Genomic DNA, 23,915 nt, shown 5'->3' with positions numbered 1-23,915 from the left:
TACAAAGCCTATGGAAATTGAAGCTGGGCTGGGATTCGGAAATCCCAACTAACTTGAAGACTCTATGGAATGACTTGACTACTCAGCTAGAGAACCTGCAACATCTTAGTATTCCAAGATTTGTAACATCTGACAAACCATACAAATTGCAAATAGTAGGATTTGCTGATGCTTCAGAAAAAGGATATTGTGCTGCACTGTATCTGAGAGTTATTAGTGACAAAATAATTACAAACCTTCTAACAGCCAAAACTAAGTTAGCCCCAATCAAGACACTGTCTATCCCACGCTTAGAGTTGTGTGGAGCCTACCTGCTTGCAACAATATTCCACTCTGTTATGGAAACCCTCAGCCAATTTGCCAGTAATCAGTTTCAGAAGCCTATTTTCTTCACTGATTCTTCAATTGTCTTAGGATGGCTGAATACACCAACTTACAAGCTTAAAGTTTTTGTAGCAAACAGAGTTGCACATATCTCAGAACATACTCCTGTTTCATCGTGGAGACATATTAAATCAGAGGAAAATCCAAGTGACCATGGTTCTAGAGGACTTTTACCAGATAAACTAACTAACTGTGATCTATGGTGGCATGGCCCTAAGTGGATGAATATGCCTGAAGATAAATGGCCAGAGTCTACAGTACAGTTCCAGCAGCAGCCCCTACCTGAAGTGAAAGCTGAACCACAAGTGCTTGTCTCAAATAGTACTGAGCCAGAGCTTATCAAGATGATGGAAAACTATTCTTCATACTACAAACTTCTACGTGTAATATCTTGGATCAGAAGATTTATCTACAATTGTCAAGCTAAACTACACAGTACTAGTCGTCTTAAAGGACCCCTTCAGCCTAAGGAAATTCAAGAGTCCTTACTATCCTGCATCAAGAAAATTCAATCACACTTTTTCTCTATTGATGGCGACAGAAGATGTGCAACTGCTGTCCTCAATAAGTTTCATAAACTTACCCCTTTCTTTGACAAACTGGGGATACTCAGGGTGGGCGGCAGGCTAAATAATGCAGCTATCCCAGAAGATCAAAGACACCCAATCCTTCTGCCAAAGTGTCATTTCACCTTATTGTTGGTAGATTATTACCATAAAATCTACCTACACCCAGGACCCAACTTGCTTCAAGCTCTGATTCAATTACGATTTTGGATACCATCACTGAGAAATATTGTCCGTCAGCGAACCTTCAAATGTCTAAGGTGCTTCAAGCTAAAGGCTGAAACCTTTTCCCCGATGATGGCTGATCTTCCTTCGCAACGAGTGAATGTAAGCCGAGCATTTTTACATGTTGGTGTTGACTTTGCTGGACCTTTGACTATGAGAGAGTCGTTAAGAAGAAAAGCAACCACTGCCAAGACTTACATCTGTGTTTTTGTCTGCATGGCTACTAAAGCTTTACATTTAGAGCTGGTAACCGCACTCTCAACAGATGCCTTTATGGCTGCTTTCAGACGTTTTATTTCTAGAAGAGGTCTTCCTGAACAAGTGTATTCCGACTGTGGAACCAACTTCAGAGGAGCAGCTAATCGTCTTCGAGAGTTAGGATTATGGTACTCCAATCAGACTACACAAGAAGAAATTCTACAGCAAACTACTAAACTGGATGTAAAATGGAATTTCAATCCTCCCTATTCCCCACACTTTGGTGGACTGTGGGAGTCGGCAGTTAAATCAACAAAGACACATTTGAGGAAGATAGCTGGAGAAACTGCTTTGACTTATGAAGAGTGGTCAACCTTGCTCACCCAAGTAGAAGCAGTTCTGAATTCAAGACCACTCTGTCCTTTGTCAGCTAGTCCAGAAGAAACTAATTTTCTTTCTCCAGGACACTTTCTTGTTGGATGTCCTCTTGTTGCTCCTCCCGAACCTTCTCTTCTTGATCTTCGAGAAAACGTCCTTACAAGATGGCAACTAGTCCACAAGATGGTTCAACATTTTTGGAAGAGGTGGCGAGTGGAATACTTGAACATCCTGCAAGCGAGAGGAAAATGGACAAGATCTTCTACAAACCCTAAAATCGGAGACTTGGTTCTTCTTAAGGATCAAAATGTACCTATCTTGCAGTGGCCTCTTGGAAGAATCATCAAGACTCACCCAGGCAGTGATGGAATTGTTCGAGTGATGACTGTCAAGACCAGTGACTCTGAATTCCAACGTCCAGCTGTGAAATTGGTACCTCTTCTTTCAATCAATTCTGACCCTTTTAAGTAAGATGCTAGAAATTTCCTTTGAAATTTCGGTGGGCGGTATGTTTGAGCATTCTCAAATTAGGTCTAAACTTAAATTTATTTTAAATAAAATAATACTTGTTTTGTCATTTAAATAATAGATATTTAAATGTTTTGTGTGTAAATAAATCACTGCACTTTTTGGTTCAATTCAGAATAATATTTTAAGTGAGTTCATAAAATAAAATTGTATTAAGTTAAGCCAGACAGAGAGAGAGAGAGAGAGATAGGCAGACAATGCAGAGGAATGTGCTGCGTATCCTGCTTATCAGTTCCAGCCGACATGATATAGACTGACCAGTGGTTTTTCCTGTACACTGCTCCAACTCACGCAGTTACTATGCAGTCTTCATGTGAATCAAACATTATGAGGGTCTCTGAATCCCTCTAATTATTTTACCATGGGTCTCAGTATCCCATATTAAATCATCAATTATTGACTCTATTGTTTCAACAGAAGTTTTATTTAACCGTGAGGAACATTCACCAGAAGTTTGTGTGCACACAGTGTTATATTTTATTTTCTCAAGAAGTGTTAATCTCCATTACTTGGTATTAACGAACATTCATTAATTTCTTCTCTTCGAGGTCGTGAGTACATCTCTACACATCATTCCTCTCTGTCTATTCCAATTTGGACTTAAATATCTCATCAAGAGAATAGTTTTGATTTGATTTGTAAAGGGTTAATTTAATTTTGTATCATTATAATATTTTCTGAACTCAAATGAATTTATTATTTTTCCAGTAGGTAGTAACTCACTGTTTAGACAGATCAATAAACTTGATTTCTACTATATTAACAAATATCTATTGAACCAGCAATTATTCAGTTTGGTAGCAAAGTCAGGAATTTAATTTTTAATTCCCCTTTGTTCAAACACAGTATACGAATCGTGATCGAATCTCTTAATACCTAGTAACAAATAATTCAACATATCAAAGGAACCGATTATAAAAAGTTAAGCGATCTTCCACAATCCGTTGCGGCAGAAGAATTTAGAGAAAGCAACCGGTAAGATCTTAACCGGACTTCCTCTTCTGGTAATCGATTCGAACCACCGAATCACCGACCATCGGATGTATCGAATGTCGATGTATCGAGTTATGTCGATCGCGGATCTGTTCGTCTTCATTTACATATTTTTAGCGACGCGCCGCGCTGTAGCCTACTTATCTGCACTTTCCAACCAATTATTTATTTATTTATTCCTCTCTTCTGGACGACCTTGAAATAAATCCGGCGCCACTTACTACGTGGAATTGCCGGTAAGATTATCGATCTCACTTATTTAAAAGATTTACTGGCTACTACATTGTTGTGCACAGCTATGCGATAAACATTTATGGAAGTCGTATAGCCTACTATTTTTTATTGGTTTTCCATGTTATACTCGATGGTAATCTGGTTCTTACCACGGATATTAAAATATAAGCGGTATGGATAATAAACATAAACAAATGACATCACTGACCCGAATCTACATTAATTAGGCCTACGCTAACATTTGGACTTGGTGTTTACGTTCGGTCTAGTAACGTAATTTACTTATGTTTCTGATCCATGTTTTACCAAAGAATTGCACGGGTCAAACCTAGAGATATAGCCTCTGGATCGTTATTGAACATAGTTAAAATTCAAGGCTTACCTTACAATCCAATTTATTTTATATTGGAGACCTTGGATAACGTTTGACGTAGATGCCTAGGTCTACACTATAAAATGAATTGGTATGGTAAGCTAACTAACTATTGGTATATTAACTATAAGAAATATGTAGTAACATACCATTGACTACCGTCAAAGATATTACTTACGTCAATAGCTCAATACTGCGTTCATATACTGGATGGTGAATTTCAATCAGAGCATGTTTTGACACAATGAACAATGAATACAGCTCAGGGAATTTAAATAAGAAATGTGTGTTTAAAAATTGTGTAGTTGCAAAAATTTTAACTCACCTTGAGAAGGAGATACAAAATACTTCATTGTATATGCGTTCCTTCAACAACGTGCCACTCATCCTACACTCATCCTTCACTCATATTTGGGTTAAAATACGCACATAGTGGCGTCCCCATCTTAAATAATTGATATAATATCAAGATAAACGACTGCAAATGTTTATATGTCTTTTAACTATAGTTAATATTGAAATGTGAAACTTTAATTAACACACATTGTTTATATTGCAGTCCAATTTAATGCATAGGAAAGTCTGTTTCGAGGAAAGATATTGTTTAACTGCTTTTCAAAGAGTTAACAAGGAGTCTTTGAGAAACTGATGGTAAGGGGGGGGGGGGGCAAGGGTTGTGTCTCAATTCCACAACAATTTAGTAGAACGACCCGTTTTCTGAAGTTACTGCGTTCGTTATCAAAATCACGGTCATGGTTAATTTTCAGTTACTTTCAGTTACTTTTCTCAAAGATCTCACCTTCTCTCCTGGTTTCAGGATCGACCCCGCCATGGCGGCTACGGTCGGCTACCATCTCGATGACGTCATGAGAGCGGTAAGACACAAGGACTGCTCGACGTTCGTCTGTCCATCGGTCACCCCACGGGAGCTCGCAGAATACCCAGGACCGAGATAAACGGGGTGTGGCGGAACTCCTTGACTGTTTACAATTAAGGAGGAGAGAAAAAATCACTGGTGTATACCTAGAAACAGGAGGATACTTAAAACATGTATAGCTCATGTGAATTACATGTTTATGTTTCCTAGTATTGTATTTAAAGAACACATTTACTCGCAAAATTTTGCATCCACAGAATACCTGATGTAAAAAATTGGAATTGACTTTTTAGTATTTGATCGAATTAGAAGCAACAATAATGTTTTGCCTGTCGCAAAATATCTTAAGCTACCTTTGCAGTAGGTGCTGAGATTTGGTTCAGCTTTTTTTCTTATTCCACTCTATAAAAATGTTAGTTAAGTAGGCCGTAGCACGAAAGATCTGAAGATGTATTTTCAAAGTTGAATAAGTTTGACCAGAGGTATTTTGTGACATTAAATTATTCTTCCCCCAGCGTTTGGTCAAAAGAATTGCCTAATTTGTTGGGATATTAAATTTGTGGCCAACAAATCACCAAACGAGAACAAGTTATCAATTCTAAACTTAGATTGACAATGCTTTAGTAAATTAATATGAAATTTTACTTAACGTTTGGTCAATAAATCAAATTAAATAATTATCATCGAATAAGTAAGTTAGAGCCAATTGATCAGCAAAAAACACGTAATCAATTTGTTGTACATATATTTCACGTGTAGAATATTTTTTTGTACTTTGTAAGTTGTAGATTATAATCTAAATATTTATTTACTTGATTTAAATCACTATGTATTAAAACACTACTGAAATACCTTAGTAGTTTATCCTCTATTTGGTATTTTGTTACATTTGGTGTATATCAGTCCAATGTTCTTCTTGTTTGTACATAATTATGTTGTGTGTTTCGATAGTCTCATCATGTTTATCCTACTCTATGCCATAGATATATTTATAATTCAATATTTATTTAGCACTCTAAATTTCCAACCATGGATTCTTTCCAGAGTATTGTTTGATGACGCATATATAGCCTAATCGATTATTGTATAATCCAATATGCAAGTGCCTAGATATTGAAGCACCAAATATGCCACTTATCTACTAATAAAATTAAATTGCCTACACAAAAGCTACAAACTAAGCTTTTCTGATTGTACAGTTCTAGTCATAGATAACGTCCTTTAATAGTACGAGTGCCAGATTATATATATTTATTCATGCTTTCCCGAAATGGCAGACCTATATGATAAATAATTTGTCTTCCTTAAAAATAGACAGCAATTGTTAACTCCCTTGACAAAAATAATGAAATTACTCTAAACTAATATTTTTAACAATTAATAGCTTATATACCAACTCTCTATTAGTTTTGATGAGTATAAAATCCTATAGCCGACATTACAGACTATTCCAAAGTTTATTTTCACCTATTAAAGTGTTTTCTTGGCTAAACACCACCTTGGGGTTGTTTTAGTTCTAAAATAATATACCAGGGTAAAAATCTTAACAAACGTCAGGAAATTCATGTAACATTACCGTAAGGAAACTTGCATACACATTTACCTCCAAATTGTACATTTATTCCTCATCTATTCTTCTGGTCACTAGTTACAGTTGGTCATTAATGTTTCTTAGTTAATTTATTCTGCTATTTTCCATTTAATCTATTCAGCCGATCCCAGTTAATTTTTCGACTGCTCCCTTGTTCATCCGTTTCGCCGATTCCTATTGCATTTTCCTCAAATCTTTGTTCATTATCCAAGTATCACCCTGTTAATCTGTTCAACTTTTTCCCAGTTCATCTGTTTCACATTTGTAGCTCATTTGTTCCAGTGTTCCCTAGTTCATCTGTTCCACTGTTCCAACACGGCCGAGCCCCTTCCGTTTCCTTCTGCTTTCACTCATTTGCATTCCAATCAATTTTATTGGTCAAATCAGAACATAATTTGGATCTGCTGAACGGTCGATTTTGGGGGATCGCGCCATTCAGTTTAATTGTTCACAAGTCAACGATACAATCTGTACCTATATCAAGACCAGTTAGTTCCTTTTGCAAAAAAACACCTTTTTTATCTGGCACGATTTTTAACGTATTAGTATTTGTATTCCAATATACCGTATAACTCTTCAATTCTTCTTTATAGCTTTATATATCTTCTTAGCATTACGTTAACTATTGTAAATATTTAAACTCTAGCTTTGTAAGTATTGTGTATGTAAATTATTTGAAAGTCAGGTGTATTTATCAAAATACAATGTGTGGTTTGTTTTCATTTGCTTTATTTCCCTGTGTTTGAAATTAAACAACTTTTTTATTTGATTTTGTGTAAGAACTAAACTCACGCCGATCTGGGTAGGTAGCACATACAACAGCAGAACCGGGTCAGCCCTGTCAAAGAAGGGCTAAAACTCGGAAAATGAAAGAGTTGTATTAATGAACGTTTTTCTTTGATAAGCAATTGTTCATTCCCATAACCAGAAGCAGCCCTTACTTTATTGTGAGAACTGATCTACATTAGAATCGTTGTGGCGACAGAACAACTGACTGATGGGTCGTTTATTTGTTCTTTTATTAGATTCTTAAATAGTTATTTAAATAGTACACTGACTAGATAATATGTATTGAGCGGCACCAGATGGATTGTTGTTGCTCAGATGTAACCCACAAGGACGAAGGAGAGCTGAGGTAGAGCTCCCTTTAATAAGTTCGCCAAACCCAACCACAATGTTGTGAATAAGTTTATCTTCCAGATATTTATTTATATACTGTATAAAGGTTTCTCTGTTAAAACCTGTTAAAGTAACTACTAAAATACCTGTTCATACGATTTCAATGTATACTCACAGAAGCTGAATAAGCTGTAAAAAACAAGATTAAAACAATGAAAAAAAACTCAAAGCCATTATCTGTACCTTTGCTGTACGTAAATTATTACCATATCCTAAAAGAGGTGTCTGATTATACTTATGTTCAAGATTATTACTGTGCACTTGCCCACATGCAAGCAAAATCAACCACACTGGCTTTCTCACGGTTATGGGTAATTCACAACCGTACTTATGAATTGGGTGATTTCAGACGATCAGGAGTCAAGTTGCGACCATACATTGTTTATTAGGTTGAATGTTTTACTTAAGAATTGCAAGGATCGTATTTAAATTTCGTTCGTACATTACACAAAATACTTTTTGAGATCTACGTAAGTTTGCATACAAAATATGTACAAATACATTTACTTAGATAAAAATGTTAAATCGGTAAAACTTCAGGATCACGATTGAGTAAAATATTCATCACACTCAACTGGAATTCCTGTACTTTTGTTTTAAAGGCCCATTCAATAATTCACCCGTCCTCACGTATCCCAAGTAGTAAGTTTGACTTCAGTTCTAGCAATTCTTTTGTTCTGGTTTACCTTTCATATTTCTCGTATTTTCTCAGCGCTACTGCTTCTTTAACATTCTTGTTATCTGGTAAATCTTCGTTTGTCCAAACTACTCTTTTGATTGAACCATGACCAAATTCATCGCAGGACTCTTGCGCGGTAAACTTTGGAATAAAAATGACGATTTCAAAGCAACTGCAAAAAAAGAATCTAGTTACTTAAAGATAGTGAAATTCGGCCTGACTTTAAACGGTTGGTGGAAAGGTCCACACGATTCCTCCATGAATATACCGTTGGTGCTTTTGATCCAAACCTTTCTTTTTTCCGGCCTCATTGGGGCTACTCACCAGCTTCTTTTTGCCCCGCAGGATCTGAATAAAGCCACCGAACTTATGTTGCATATATTATTTATTGCTCATACGATCATAACCCATTTCACCCTCGCCTGGAAACAACAAACGATCTTGAAAATGCTGGCTCTAGTGGAAAATCGCTTCGATCACTTCAGCGAAAACATATTCCACCAGAACAAAATCGCTGAGGATGAAGAAAAGAACAACTCTAGATATTTAACTGCAATCACCGTGATCATCTCGTCCGTACACCTCAGCTTCATAATAACCTCCAAGGTTTACATGATAAACCTTCCTCCAGAGCAGAAGTCACTCCTGTACCCAGTCACCGTGCCTTTTGAAATGTCCAACACGGTGTACTACATAGTCTACTTATTGCAGTTGATCACTACATTCTTCGAAGGCACCACTCACATCACGAGCATCGCTATTTGTACAGGCTTCATGAACATCCTATGTGCCGAGTACACAGTGCTGGGCAAGTCCTTCAGGCACATGGGCAAGCTGGGCAGACAGCGGGCACTGCAATGCCCAGGAACAGAAGTGGCCCTAGGATGGACCCCTGCGCGACACCACGACTATCACACTCAGGCGTTGCTACGCTCCTTCGTCGACCACCATATACTTATGATAAAGTAAGTATTTATGTTATATTTCCACTTCATAAGCATTATGAAACTTACTGGGAATGATGTATTAGGTATAAAATTGGATAAATTATATTTGCTACTGTACTATGTCCAAAGCAAATTTAGGTCAAAAGTAAAGGTTAGTGCTGAAACAAGTTTTCAAAAGTTCAATCTAATGCAAATTTTGATATAGTGAAACAGCAGAGTTTTATCATATAATATAGTAGGAATGAACAAACAATATTAGAAGTCTCCCTTTTATAGTATTCTAAATGGTGGAAGAATCATACTATACAAAAGCTGAATAAGTAAAATATAAATCACTTTAGATTAAATATATTATATGTTTATATATATGTAATATATGTTTATATATTACATGTTGTTGTAGTGAGTCGGTGGCTCAGTCGGTAGCGTCGCGGACTTCGGGCCCAAGGCAGCGATGTCGTGGGTTCGGATCCTGGTCACTTCCGATAACATTTAATCAGTACAGTTCACCTTTGTACTGTACCGGCTCACTCCTTGCTTTGCTGTTAACGATTCACGCACGGGTGCTTAGTCTATGTGGATGGGCAAATGCAAGGTTAAAAGAGGCCGCCAACCTCTTAAAAAAAAAAAAAAAAATTAATTAAAAAAATAATAAAACAAGAGGTATATGCCCTCCTCTGGTTCAACATTTAACTTTTGAACTTAATCTACATTTTCGTGAGCTAAGTCACGACAGGTTTGCTAGTAATAAAACTAACGGTTTCCGTGGAATTTGGTATTTTGAAAAGTCGCCATTTTTAAACGGTTCAAGAGTTTTTTTTCATATTTTGCACAACAATTGTGGCAAATAAAATAAACATGTTTAAAGAATTTCAACGCTGTAGCCCAAACAGTTAATGAGTTACGAATGTTTTTTGTAAAAATCACATACAGACAGATAGGCCAAAAACGAAATGAGATAGGACACAAATGTTATGTTACATTTGTTTAATCTTTTGACATGCTGAATAACGTGACGAAGTTTGTTCATATGGTTGCAAGACACCCTGTATAGACTAAATGTTAGTAGTTTTCGGGTAACGAGGGGCCTAAAATGAAGCTCGATCTCCATTGTGTTTATCTATAGTTGGTTGACGAACTTGCACAATTCGCCCAATACGTATTTACCAGCTTATAACTTTAACACTCGTATATATTTTGGCGCCCGCAGTTTGAGTGATGCGCATGTTGGTTCGCGAAAGTATTGCACAAAGCTTCCTTCAGTATAAGCGGGAGCTGGAACCGGCAACAGATTTGTCAAGTGTACTTACTAGATCTTAAACTTAAAATCCTACCGTAGAATTGAGTTTTTTTAAGCACAAAATTACTTTTTTGTTCAGTATACTAGGCTAAGTAAAAACTTCATTTATAAAGAAATATGCTCCATAAAAATGTATTGAATAGGGCTATTGTTATAATCTTTAAGGAACAGTAAACTTCTTAGCGCTGTGATGGAAAACGTCCACTAATAATATTCTTTGAACTGGTGTAAGATGTAACTTTTTACATTTATTTGACAAATATTTTAAAATATAATGTCTGAAACAAAAAAATCAATGAATGTATGTTTGTTTAGCAATTAGCTTTGTTTTTCGGGCTCTAGTAACACTGCTCGGTTCTAATACAGTAATTAATTGAAAAATAAAATAAGTTTGTTCAAAAACTCTGCTGTCCTCACTTGTCCATAGGTAAAATATCTAAACACAAATTAAAACTTTAGATGAACCAACATAAACACTTCTCATCAACAATATTAAACATCAAACAAGTTTTACTGTAAGATAAAGAGTTTTTCCAGGTAGAGATATTATTTTCTCCGTGGTATTATTGTGTGATTTACTTGCTACGTATATTTAATTATGTATTTACTTGTCAGTTTTCACAAGGCCCTGCAGTCCACGTTCGCTATCCCTATCTTGGAGATGTTTCTAAACTGTGAGATAATGCTATGTACCTGCTGCTTCCAGATGTTCAAGGTATGAAATATACGGCATTACAATATTTTACTTGAATTCCCTAAAACCTACTATGAACACACAAAATCCTTGCCACATCACAAAAATTTACTTGAATTCACTGAAACATCATCAACTTCAGATAACCCCATTTCCGTATGGATGTAAACAAAATTGCTTCATGGCCATCTGTTTTGATGTAAACTTGAAAATGTGCATATGATTGACAACAGAATTCAGTACAAACTATGGAATTTTAAGAGACTATAGGACGAAGGGCTTTCACGGGATATCATCCAAACCCGCAAAAGCCACATCTAGAGGATAAGAGCTTTAAATTGACACCTAATAATATTAGTACAGGCAAATTAGATCAAATATAGGGAGTGCTCCCCAAAAAATCGTCTAAAGCTGGAAAGTGTTTTAATACCTTTTGGGGGTCCCAAATAAGAGTCCTGTGAGTTTGCGACGGATTCTGACGTCTGCTTAAGTTCTATTTGGGAGTCGAAAAACCATGAAGATTTTGCACTTTTTTCAGCTTTTCGCTTATAACTCCTAAATAACGAATCCTACGGAAAATGCTGCTCAAAGGTTTCTTTTAGTGCATTGAATTCTGCGTCGATTGATGTTAACTACAGGTGCATTTTTGTATAGCAAGTGTCGATTAGGAGTTGTAAGCCGAAAACTGGTCAAATAATCAACTTTTTGGCCTAGTTGATGAAAATGATCCAACTTTAAAAAGCTACAGCGGCCAAACGGCTCGGCCGATTTTGACGTATTTAACACCAATCGACGCAGAATGTAATGTACTAAAAGAGACCTTCGAACAACATTTTCCGTAGGATTATTTTTTTATGAGTTATAAGCGAAAAACTGAAAAAAGTGCAAAATTTTCATAGTTTTTCGACTCCCAAAACTTAAGCAGACGTCAGAATCCGTCGCAAACTCACAGGACTCTTATTTGGGACCCCCAAAAGGTATTAAAACACTTTCCAGCTTTAGACGATTTTTCGGGGAGCATATGTCTAATTTGCCTGGGCTATATGTCCATAAAATAAATATTTAGGGGACGATTTGCTGCACACAAAAATACAACAAAATTCTTTTCATAATATAGATGAGATATGATATTTGGTTGTAGGCCTATTGATTTTTTGTTATGTATCACTATTTATGATCATATTTAGTGCAAGGCCCCACTACAAAAAAGTTTTTTTTTTGTGGGGCCTTGATAGGATGAAGGGCTTTCACGGGATATCATCCAAACCCGCAAAAGGCACTTCTAGAGGATAAGAGCTTTAAATTGATACCTAATAATATGTCCATAAAAATAAATATTTAGGGGTCGATTTGCTGTACACAAAAATCCAACAATTTCTTTTAATGTAAAACATTGATTTGGTTTAAATGATTTTTGTTTAGATGTATCAGAAAGGGGAGTTTGAGAAAGTATCCAAACTGCTGTGCATGTTTTTTGCTCTTCTCGCTCATGAATTTGTATATTTCTGGTTTGGAAGTAGGGTGACTGAAAAGGTATGTTCATTTACTACAGTACCACCGGTGTTTACTGTACTGTATGTTTATTTTTTCCTACCACTGCATGGAAATTATCACATTGACACACCTGTAAACGTACCACGCAAAATGGATCATTACCGGTGATGGTGTCACTCTATCATGCACATAAAGAAAAAGTTAAGCGTATAGTTAAGAGGCAGCATACATGTTCGGCAGCTACATGTGGGTCAAACAAAAAAAGTGTTGATGGGGTGTTTTTTTATTGCAATATGTGACAATTAATGAATGTGATAATAGAAATCTCGAATGATTGGTTAGAAAAGGGTGCTAGTGACTGGCGATCTTTTAAGAAACTAATTACGGTTGTATATGACGTTCAAACAATTCAAATAATTATTTGATTTACTTATGTCATAAATTACATAATATTTGTCATAGTATTAAAATAAATTTTTGTAGTTTACTGTATTTGTATTTGTGGGGACTACTCACTATTCACTACAGCACAATTCAACTCAACTACTTTTGATGCCAAAACAGTTTTTAACAGAATCATATTATACTGTAGTATCAAAAATATTTTAAGTATTGCAACCATTGCAAGTGTCGGTTACTCTTTCACCATTTGAAAACTAAGACTAACAACAGTCTCAGATAGCTCAGAGGTAAGGTAAGAGGCTCATAATAGTGCGGGGTGGTTTGTAAGTATTCAGACTCTGGCTCGATTGGAGTGTTAAAATTGATTTGTTGATTTTCCATGCTTAACAATACGTTTGTTAGAAAAATCACCCTGTTGCCATTTTTATCACTTTTTTTACTTTCCAAATCTAGTAAGGGGTATAACCTTAACCTTGCCTCATAAAACCGCTACCTTCTTTATAACATTGCTACCTTCCGTAGCAAAATATGATAATTTATTGCATAGAAAATACCATAAAACTATTATTTTCTTAAAGAGGAGATTCTAACCTTCATTTTCATTCGGTATATAAAAAATACCCCCGCCACAGCAAGCCTGCCGACTATCGTATTTCCATTTGTCCGAATTAATTTTTAGTTAAATCTATATTAAAAAACCATTATATTTAATGAGTACGGTACCTAGGTTTGCTTCTACAAGGAAACTAATAAAGTGTATTTTTTTAGTGAATAGTTGGATACCTCCAAGTAATTAGATCACAAGATTTGATTCACAAAGTTTAGCGCCCTTTTGTCATTAGATTTACAACAACATACATTCATTTGTAACAAACTTTTCAAAACTTATTTTCCATTTATATTCTTTCTTGGTCTTAAACAACACACAGCAGACAATCGTCACATCCTGATGTCATAATTGTAGTTTGCTGATTTATTTTCTAGGTTCAGAGTTTCTGCTACGACGTCTACGCTTGTGACTGGCATGAGAGATCAGTCAGTTTCAAGCGCAGCTACCGCATAGTGCTGGAGCGCATCAAGCGCGGAGTCACCATTCAAGCGCTCGTACTGCCTGTTAACCTAATCACATTTGCTAAGGTAGGATGTTGTCGAATATATCCAAGAGAGATTTCGGAACAAAATTTGTGGTACATACATCCTAATCATTCCTGAGTCTATACTAACTTATACACTATATTGTCTATACTATACTATATTCTCTATTTTCTCATATTTCTTCAGGCCTCCACACTCAATAGCCTCTTTTTTCCATCAGTCAAATTCAAAACCGGAACCAGCTTTCCTTTTTGGTTTGATGGTAAATTTTACAAGGTATGCTTTACTTTTTAAACACACCTTAAAATGTTATCTGCCGATCCGTAATACAAACAAATCAATTCCATAATGTTAAATCAATCCCTAAAACAATGAAAATATTTTGTATGTTTTAATAGGTTGTTCTTGTTAATGATTTCCTACTTACATTGTTTACAGTGTCTACAAGCAGCATTCTCTTATTTCAACTTACTGCTGGCTTTAAGTTACAAGCAAGACAAGATTCTGAATCAACTTGGACATTAATTATCAGGTTCTGCAGATTGTCAAAGGCTGAAGAAATAGAATACACATTGCTAAGTAGTTACAAAGTGAAAGTACCTCTAGTTAGACACAATCTTTGCATAATGTTCAGACCAGAATATTTTATGTGTGTCTTGAAATTGTTCATATTTGATGTTAATAAAAAGATTAAATGAAAAAATAGTTTTTGTCTTATAATGCTTTAAATCACCTTAAAAGCATTTTGTTAAAAATCACCTGCCAGAAGTACAGTTATATATCCATGATGTTATTGGAGTTCCACGAAACATTCCTTGCTTTAAACATCCTTTATAGCTAAAACACCACAATACTCTTTTTAAACAAGGCTTTACCTCTCTTTGTGTTAAAAATACGTTTTAAAATGGTCTTATGGTCTGTTAAATATTTATCAAGTCTCAAATACAATAGAAAATTTGACAGATAAAGATATACAAAAGATCTGGACCAAAGACTGCTCTCAGATGATTATTTTACACTAGCAAAGCTCGGTCCCCTGGTACTTCTTTTAAAGCTGCAACACAAGATTATAGTGGTAATGAAAACTTGGGGTACACAGTCCTAGATCGATACTAAAACGGAAATAAAGAGGTACGTGAAAATTATTGACCAAAAAGTATCAATCAGACGGAAGATTTACAAATACATTAAGTATGTCTGTACAAAACCCAAATATTAATTGAATTTCAAACAATATAGTTGAGCAGATTCTTGGTCTTTGGGCGATGCACAATAATTCAATTCACCAATATAGATAACCACCACACACCAATATACATCTATTGGAGGTTTTAAAGGGCACCAAAATTCAAATTACACATTTTGACAGTCTTACTTCAAGATAACTACACGATAGAAAGTACACTTTCGATTTTTCTTAGAAAGTAGCCACAAGTGTTTTGTTGATCTTTGGATGCTGCACCAGATAATCTGAGTGGTAGACATGCGATCTAGGAAGTGGAGATAATAGTCCAGTTGTCTCTGAGTCAGCGAAGCATTGCTTCCTTCTGTTGACAAACATGCGTCTCCGACATTTAATTTTCACTTGTATTGTCTTCGGTTACGAAACACATCTGGGGGAGGATGGGTAAAAACACATGAACAAGTTGGTAGGGCTTAGTCTGCTGTCATTGGGGAAGTGAGCAAGATCTGGCATTAGGTTTTGAAAGGTAAGAGAGTTTATTTAGTTTTAGATATTGGTAGATATATTATTCTTTTGAATATGAAATACGAAAAATACTGATGCTAGTAGAATGTTTATTTGTATTAATATGTTTTTTAATCACAAATTAACTTATTTAATTCAAATTATGTAAATTATAAAAATATTCTGATATTATTAATTACTTGAATATTCTTTTTAAGTATTCAACACATTTAAATAAATATAGGCATGTAGAAACACAAGTCCCTAAAATCAACAAGTTATTGTTATATTTAAACTAACTAAAAATCAAATAATCTTTCACGCAGCAGCTCTGAAAATTGTAAGTTAATCATTTTTAGATCACTTTAGTGAAAGCAGAATTTATCGAAATTATTTGTTGATTAGTTACCAACTTTAATTAAAAGTATAATTACAATGGTAGTGTAATCACTTGTTTAATGTAAACGAAGCAGAAGTTTTTTGATCCCAATGTATTTTAAATAGAATATATTTTTTTGTTTTTTCTCCTTTTCTGGTAGATTTGTATATATAATCTGCTATTTTCCTCGACTCTCTGGGACCAAGACCTTTAGTTTGAGCTCTCTCCCATCATCCTGCGAGCTGTCAAACTCTCACAATTTAGATTTTAAAACATTCCTTACATAACTAATAATATAGATTATCAACAAAAAGGATGTAAACATGGAAAATTTGGAAGCCCATGGGGCGTAGCCCAAGGGAAATATGAAAATTAAATGATATAATATTGCATTAGCAACCATTTGTGAGCTATGTTTCAAATTTCAAGTCTCTAGCTCATCGGGAACTTCGTTTAAAATTGATATCAAAATTTGTAGGAAAACGACTAGCGAGCTAATAAAAACAAGCCCATGGGGCGTAGCCCAAGGAAAATATGAAAATTAAATGATATAATATTGCATTAGCATCCATTTGTGAGCTATGTTTCAAGTTTCAAGTCTCTAGCTCATCGGGAACTTAGTATAAAATTGATTGCAAAAATTGTACAGGACAAGAAAGCGAGCTAATAAAAACGTTTTAAAAATACATCAATTTGTAACCAGGCAATTGCAATATAAAATATTTAATCACTAAAATATGCTCAACAAAATTTAAGTTTGTAAGTTATTTTAAAATCATCAACCATGGCTATTAAAATATAAAATATCAAAGTCAAACGAAACATTTAATGTAATTTAGCTAGCAAAAAGTTAGTACCTTTTAAAAAGAAGAGATAAAAAAAAAAAACTAAATAGTACCGTCTTTACAGTCATTACTTAGGTCTTAGTTGTAGCTTTAATTTACTTATCTCTATTCATACTTGGCTTAAAATACCTACTTTATATGGTCACCATTTAATAAGAAAGTATTAAAGTTAAAATAAACCATGCTAGCCATGTTACTAAGTCGTGCTAATATTGTTGAAATACAATTTCGTGCACTACTGAACAAAAACTTGAGACGATGACTAAACTACCACCACCAGGGAGGGAGTAGGTCCTTTATTGTTTTCCCTTTGTATAAGGCAGATTCACTGTTTACAGATGTGGTCCTACATCCCCCTGGCCCTATTGGCCTGTGTGTTGGTGTCTGCAGAAACCCAGAGTGAGAGGGAAGAGAAAGCCATGGACCCAGGAGCTGCTAGATCCATGTTGGCAGACATTGCTAAGGAGCTAATAGCACGGTCTGGCACTAGCAGTCAGGTTAGCCAAAACATGTCTTAGTTCGTAACAAAAAAAAATGCTGCTGAAGGTCTGATGTTTTAAGTAGTGGAAAAATTTATTTTTCAAAATAAAATTAACAAAACCATGTTTAATCTAGAAAAGATACTGGGGAGTTACTGGTCTAATGGTAGATGGCGGGACTTAGATAAGAAAGTTAATTTATTGAATCATTTAGACAACTAGCGGTACCTGGCTGACATTTAATTTTAATTGCAATCAATAATTTATTTTATTCAGTCCCCAAGCATCATGACTATACATGGTCTAACAACTAAGCACAGCATTACTTCTATCCATTTAATCTGGCTGCTTTAGGCAGGCACTTAATTTCCACCAATTTTTATCCTCTCATTTACAGCGATATTTACTATAGTCTGATCCTAACAGGTTCTTAGTCTCAACCTGACCAACATGATCATCCTGCTAGTGCTGAAGGGGTTGCTGCTAGGGGCGGCCATGTGGGGTACAGGAGCGTGGAAGGGACGCAGTGTAGACGAGGTTGTGTCACCCCCCTCCATATCACTTCTGACAGAGTCTGAGCTGGTGTTGCTCATTAGCTACTTGATGGGCGAAGGAGACAACAAGTACGACTGCTTTCTCCGAGTCGCCTGCCAGGAGCCCAAGAAGGCCAGGGAGTATTTGGCTGCTGGCACCATGTTGATCAAAGGAGCCAAAGCCATGGGGAAGTAAGTAAAAAGTGCATTATTTAATAATGCACTTTTTAATATTATTTAATAATGTTGGGTAGTGAAATTTTATTCTTCACCATTTGAGGTTCATTAATTCTCCTTCAAGGTTCATTCATTTGAGATGGGGACGCCTGTGTGTATTTTAACCCAAATATGAGCAAAGCACGAGTGTAGAATAGTGTCATGCCTTCTGTAGCTTTGTTACTCACTGAGACCACATGTTTCAATAGTCTGGAGCATTTTTTGAAATGGTTGTATAGTATTGTATTGTTGAGGGTGGACTCAGGGTCCCAGCACGTCAACCGAAGCTTATTGTGCATGCCATGCCGCTAACTAGGCAAGCTGTCCTTGACCAGTTCCACGAGCTTTGCCTATGTTAGCTTTTGACTTTTGACCAAACCGAGCCGTTCTCCTAGCACCATGTTTGTAGCAATCCAGAAAGATGTGCTTTGCAGTCTCAACAGGCTGTTTGCTAAATCGACACTCCCGGTTGTCATTGTTGATTACTAGAGATTAAATATGTTTACTGAAATACCAGGGTTAATCAGACAAGGTTGCCTTATTTTTATTTTGTCTTCACCCCATGAGGTATGGTTAACTAGCATATGCATTATAATTCTCTGGTATCAAACATGTAGTATTCCATGTGAACAACTAGGTTCTTACTTGAACTTCTGGATAAAGTTATTTGACTATAACCTCACTATATGAACTGCAATAAAAATTGACACCCTGGAGAGCGATGAATATTACTGTTAAGACTTAATGTTTTTTGAATATAGCAATTATTTAATACTCAAATTCTGTATTGTAACCAATAAAAACCTTTTCATTATAAGTTTCCCCATGTACTTTTGATAGTATTCTTTTTTTAATATGCTTGATAAAAATACATTTTGTTATTGAATTTACAGCCTTGAGTACAGTAGACTCCCTCTTATCCGGACTCCTCGGGACCGAGGCCAGACCGGATAACGGGGTTTCCGGTTAAACCGACGTCCCCAAAAACTCGTTAAAACGAACCGTTTACTGTGATATTCAACTTAAATTTAGGAGAGCATTGTATTTAGACACGTGATCACTGGTCTCAAAATCTTTTCCACGAGAACAGTTGTTTCAGTACCGTCCACTTCCTGCCGATCTAGTCTGGTTAAACCAATGTGCTGATAAAAATTGTCTGGTTAAAGAGATGTCATTTCCGCCGAGTGTAGTCCGGTTAAACCGATGTCCAATTAAAAGGTGTCCAGATAAGAGGGAGTCTACTGTAGTGTTATTTCACATTTTGTTTAAATTTAGGAGTACCTATTGTATTGTTTAAATTGGTTACAGCAGTCTTCTTTGTATCTCAAATTGTTTTGAAAATCACCTAATCGCAGCTGAAACACAGCTGGACACTGAAGGTATCACACCAGCTATCAGCTGGATTATTAACTTATTAGGTCTTGAAGAATAATATTGTACAAAACTATAATCCTTTGTGTCCCCTAACAGGATTATCCCAATCAACCCTAAATATGAGAGGTTACTGCAAGAGCTACACAGAGCGGTACAATACAGCAGTTCAGGAGGAGTATGTGATCAGAGGTATTCCTGTGGCCAGAACAATGTGTAGCTAGCGAACAACCTTCAAATCTCAAACTTTGCAGCGACTGCTCCAACAATCAAAGTGGAAACTACTCAATATATTAAGATAAATTATGGTCCGTGAGTTAAACCCACTTGTTACAATTGACTGAAACTGTTATGTTTTTTGTTGAATAAATGTTATCAGTATTAGATTGTTATTAAATGTCCTAGTGACTTATAATCAATGTTTCATACTTTACAGGTTTATTTTTTTAACCGCTAAAGACCAATAAGAATCAGAAACCATTCTGAAGACCAAGGCATGTGAGAGGCCACAGAGAAGCAAAGAAGGAAGATACACTCCATGGTACATTCAAGTGGTGTCTAGGTCAAAGACTAACACCACCCCCCTTGCCATCAAGTAGGAAAAAGGTGGAGGAAGACTTTGAGCCCTGTGCGATAGGAGTTTCTGCACAGAGTTTGCCGATTGGGCTCTTCCTTGCTTGTCACAAATTCCGCCCAAACATACGCTAAAAGCACACGATTGTCTCATAAGTGTGTTTTCTCTATACAATACTTTTGTGGTTACACCTACTTGATGACGGGAGTGCTGCTTGCCAGTCAGTCAGTAACAAAAGTGATATTGTTATATTATTACTAAACAAGTAATTTCTAATCGTTTGTAGGCCACATACAATAACATAACAATTATTATATGCAAGCAATCATTTTAAACTTTGACAAGGTTATTTGCAAACAATCTTTTTCACTACCACTACTTTTTTATTCCGTAAATTCACTACAGAACTTACTTTTCCAGTTTAGTTATGAAAGGTTGGATCAGACATATTCAAACATGTTTACTAAACAGTAGTGAATTAACAGAAACAAAATAAGATAATGATAGTGATAGTTCATTGACATAAAAGGTCCCAATAATGATCATATTTAACATTAAAATCAGTCTTTGGCAAGAGACAGCTCTCCTATTATTTATATGCTGTTATACAACAGGTTGGATTAACATAGAAAACTGCTGTTATTGATTGGCAAAATATGAACTCTGTATCCAAACATGGCAACCTTTAGTTCTAAAAATTCTACGTTAAAAAAATGTTAAATAAGAAATAATGAATCTGTAATTTTGTAAAGGAACTGAGGACTTTCTCAGAAAATACAGTCTCACTCAACTATATAACTGTATAAATAACAATATATATTTTACATCCAGCAATAAGCTGTTAAAAAAATACAATGTATAAATAAATACCAACAATAATGATCAAGTCATGTCAGCTGGAGTGCTTTTTCGTCAATTTCATGGTCAAGGTGAAGATGTGATCTAGCTTTGAACTTTTCCAGTCGTTGTAACCAGTGTTTCCAGTAGATCTGGCAGTGTTTGGGAGCCAATAGGAAGACATCACAAGGATCCCCACTGGTGTATGCCACTGCTACTAGGCCATGGTCCACCTGTCACAAGGAAAGCGCAAAAATGTAATAAATTTTATCCTTCTGCTTCACATTCTAGGACACTTGTTCTACTTACACATAATTTCAGGCAAGGCCTAAACGGTTGCAGCATTATCATTAAGATAAAAATCCATCAGTCATTATCGTGATTAGAGCCCGAGATCTCGTCTGGCCAAAGTCCCTCACTCTACTCTTTATACATGCTCGCTCCAGATGGGTAGGCCTAATATTAGGCCATACGTAAACAAAGATATTCGTCTAATATGTAGGTCTAATTAGTATTAGACAATGATTTGAACATTAAATGGTGTTATAGCTTATAAGAAGTGTGGGCAGTCGGTAAAACAGAGGAACTGAGGTGAGGGATGATGCCAGGAACCATGTTGAGCCTAGGGCTGATAAGCTATCCAGCTATACCATGGAGTAATTAGGACCCAAAAGCTATCCAGGTATATCAAGTTAGATTATTTCTGAAGCATACAACTCAATTATGTACTCATGTTCAATCAGTAGAAAATAAGTTGGAATACAGATTTGAAAAGTACATGTTTTTTACTTTAAAACAAAAACAGTTTAAATACTCACAGCCCATTTGTAGTTAGGATCGTGGTTAATGGCACCAATATATGCTGTTACTTGGACAGGAGCGTCATATGTGTCTTTCAGATCTTTCTTCGGCTTGTCTGACAACTTCCAGTCTATTACCACAGGAATATTTCTGAAAAAATATTACAAATCAATCATACAGTTGACTGAACTCTATTTTACCTAGGATGTCCAAGATGCTTTGGAGTAGTGGTGTACAGTAACTATTCTATACTCTATGCTAGTTGCTAATTCCTATAGGGCTATTCATTCATCTGAATGTTTTGCAATACGTTTTTAAACCAATAATAACAAATTAATAGGGTAAAAAAAATTACAGGTTCACTGTCTTAAATTGTGTTTTCTGAAACCTTTAACCATTACTAGACCTTCCTCATTTGTAGAAATCACAGAGGTTAAAGATCCAGATTCCTCAATTAATTGTTAGGCTTATATGTTTAATTGATTGCATTTGAGTGGATGAACTAGCCAAATACACTTTTTATGGTTTTTTAAAAATAGTTTTAAATTAAACTAAAAGTGTGTACGTCTTTAAACACTTGGTCTGGGAAAAAATCTTATATGTGTAGGAATATTGTGTTCTAAAACTAGTTGTTCCATGTGTCTTAAAAGGGCAATTGAGTTTATAGATGGTAAGTATTAAATGTCTTTTTACAGTGGATAAATGGCCACTGTTTTAAAAACAATTTTTATACCTATATCTTTTAGCGCTATAAACATGGTTTTCTTAGAAAGCTCGAACAAATAAATCATAACCAGTGACCACAGAATAAAGGTCCATCACAGGGAAAGGGCCGATCATAACATTAAAGTCAATTGATTGTAGATTCTGCTAAAGCCCCAGATCAAGTTGATAATTAGATACTCTTTAGTGATCTACAACAGGTGATCAAGATTTAACTGAATATTTCGTTACCTAGAAACTCTATTTCTTTATAAATATTTAAAATGTGAGAGAATATTTTATTTTGCAACAGAATAAAACTTGATCTCACATTTGAAATATGCCAGACTCTCGGCCCCGGATCACCCTACATCATGGTGGAAGCGAGTAAAGTCTTCCACCATGACTTTCCGTGTTCTTCTTTGTATCCACATCAATTTTAATTTTTTTTGTGGGGTTGGGGTAATAGCCTACCCCTAGCTACTTCGGCCTGGAGACCTTTTGTAGCACCCTTTAATTTATTCTGACATCCACATCAATTGGTATACTTATCTTCCACAAAAAAAACCCAAATCTTCCCAACGCCAGACCTCACTTCCTTAATTACATCACTTTATCGGCTTATCTGCCTTTACAACCCCGACTTCCAGCTCTTTCAGTTGAATCATCTTTTCACTATTTAACATATAGCCTACCACATACACTACGTTTCACCTCTTGGAATTTTCCTCTTAGATGACCAATCGCTTCATTTAAACTTCGCTCCCTCGCTTCAGCCTAGCCTACCTTCCCATTCAAAGCAAAGGAAAAGAAAAGTACTCCTGTTGGCGGACAGCCACGCAAGAGGTTGCAGCAGACTACTTCAGGAAGAGCTTGGTAACAAGTTTGATGTAACAACTTTTTTTAAACCTAACGCCAGGTTCTGTGATGTGACCAGTGACATTAAATTGAGCAAGGATCTGACTAACAAGGACTTTGTAGTAATTCTTGCAGGAACTAATGACTTTTACAACAACCCAGTTTATCATTCAGTGAAATCTATCAAACCAGATATTTCCCACCAGTTCAACATTGAAAGACTCTTGGAAAATACTAAAAACACCAACATCCTGGTCAGTGGAATACCTCTCAGGTATGATAAATTAGGAGTTAACCTGAATAGTGAAATCAAAAAGACTAATTCATATTTATTGGATAGGTTAACCGATCTTAAAACCTCCAGGTTTCCTAATATCGTGACTTTGAAGAAAACTGCCTTCAGCAGAAGTGATCACACCAAACATGGACTGCATCTGAACTACGCTGGTAAGCATAAACTTTGTAAAATGCTAAAGGATTCGATCTCTTACCACTT

At 35.7% G+C, this 23,915-nt stretch overlaps 4 protein-coding genes across 4 annotated transcripts in view; 3 read left to right on the top strand and 1 right to left on the bottom strand.

The window, feature by feature from the left end:
- The window catches only part of LOC128985522 (uncharacterized), a 44,610-nt gene extending 37,545 nt beyond the window's left edge, over positions 1–7,065 (top strand). Inside the window, exon 4 of the mRNA XM_054405107.1 lies at positions 4,697–7,065. Coding sequence (XP_054261082.1) covers positions 4,697–4,835 — 139 coding nt within the window. The 3' untranslated portion in view covers positions 4,836–7,065. The remainder of the gene's footprint in view (positions 1–4,696) is intronic.
- Positions 7,066–7,795: 730 nt separating this feature from the next.
- On the top strand, positions 7,796–14,693 carry LOC128985018 (putative odorant receptor 19b). The gene is made up of 6 exons (XM_054404392.1): positions 7,796–7,837; positions 8,551–9,170; positions 11,068–11,167; positions 12,569–12,679; positions 14,027–14,179; positions 14,670–14,693. Exons 1-6 carry the CDS (start codon positions 7,796–7,798, stop codon positions 14,691–14,693), a joined length of 1,050 nt encoding a protein of 349 aa, XP_054260367.1.
- A 2,223-nt stretch (positions 14,694–16,916) lies between these two features.
- LOC128988079 (uncharacterized) lies at positions 16,917–19,980 on the top strand. The gene is made up of 4 exons (XM_054409276.1): positions 16,917–16,962; positions 17,387–17,545; positions 17,954–18,252; positions 19,747–19,980. Exons 2-4 carry the CDS (start codon positions 17,387–17,389, stop codon positions 19,865–19,867), a joined length of 579 nt encoding a protein of 192 aa, XP_054265251.1. The 5' UTR covers positions 16,917–16,962; the 3' UTR covers positions 19,868–19,980.
- A 1,023-nt stretch (positions 19,981–21,003) lies between these two features.
- The window catches only part of LOC128986515 (mitochondrial genome maintenance exonuclease 1-like), a 29,883-nt gene continuing 26,971 nt past the window's right edge, over positions 21,004–23,915 (bottom strand). The window contains exons 4-5 of the mRNA XM_054406922.1: positions 21,877–22,009; positions 21,004–21,291 (exon numbers count right to left, since the gene is read on the bottom strand). Of these exons, the coding sequence (XP_054262897.1) occupies positions 21,109–21,291; positions 21,877–22,009 (316 nt within the window). The 3' untranslated portion in view covers positions 21,004–21,108. The remainder of the gene's footprint in view (positions 21,292–21,876; positions 22,010–23,915) is intronic.

Source organism: Macrosteles quadrilineatus, unplaced genomic scaffold (genome assembly GCF_028750875.1).
Source record: "Macrosteles quadrilineatus isolate MER2022 unplaced genomic scaffold, UCM_ALF_1.0 Scaffold_2__2_contigs__length_208266976, whole genome shotgun sequence".
Classification (NCBI taxonomy): Eukaryota; Metazoa; Arthropoda; class Insecta; order Hemiptera; family Cicadellidae; genus Macrosteles; species Macrosteles quadrilineatus.
Note: the sequence above shows the minus strand (reverse complement) of the source record. Positions and strands in the feature narration are given on the sequence as shown.

Coding starts and splice junctions, on each gene's coding strand:
- LOC128988079 (XM_054409276.1), top strand. CDS start 17,387: ATGTGGTCCTACATCCCCCTGGCCCTATTGGCCTGTGTGTTGGTGTCT. Junction 17,546..17,953: donor GGTCTGGCACTAGCAGTCAG/GTTAGCCAAAAC, acceptor TGATCCTAACAG/GTTCTTAGTCTCAACCTGAC. Junction 18,253..19,746: donor GGAGCCAAAGCCATGGGGAA/GTAAGTAAAAAG, acceptor GTCCCCTAACAG/GATTATCCCAATCAACCCTA.
- LOC128985018 (XM_054404392.1), top strand. CDS start 7,796: ATGCAAGCAAAATCAACCACACTGGCTTTCTCACGGTTATGG. Junction 9,171..11,067: donor CACCATATACTTATGATAAA/GTAAGTATTTAT, acceptor TTTACTTGTCAG/TTTTCACAAGGCCCTGCAGT. Junction 14,180..14,669: donor ACCTAATCACATTTGCTAAG/GTAGGATGTTGT, acceptor ATTAATTATCAG/GTTCTGCAGATTGTCAAAGG.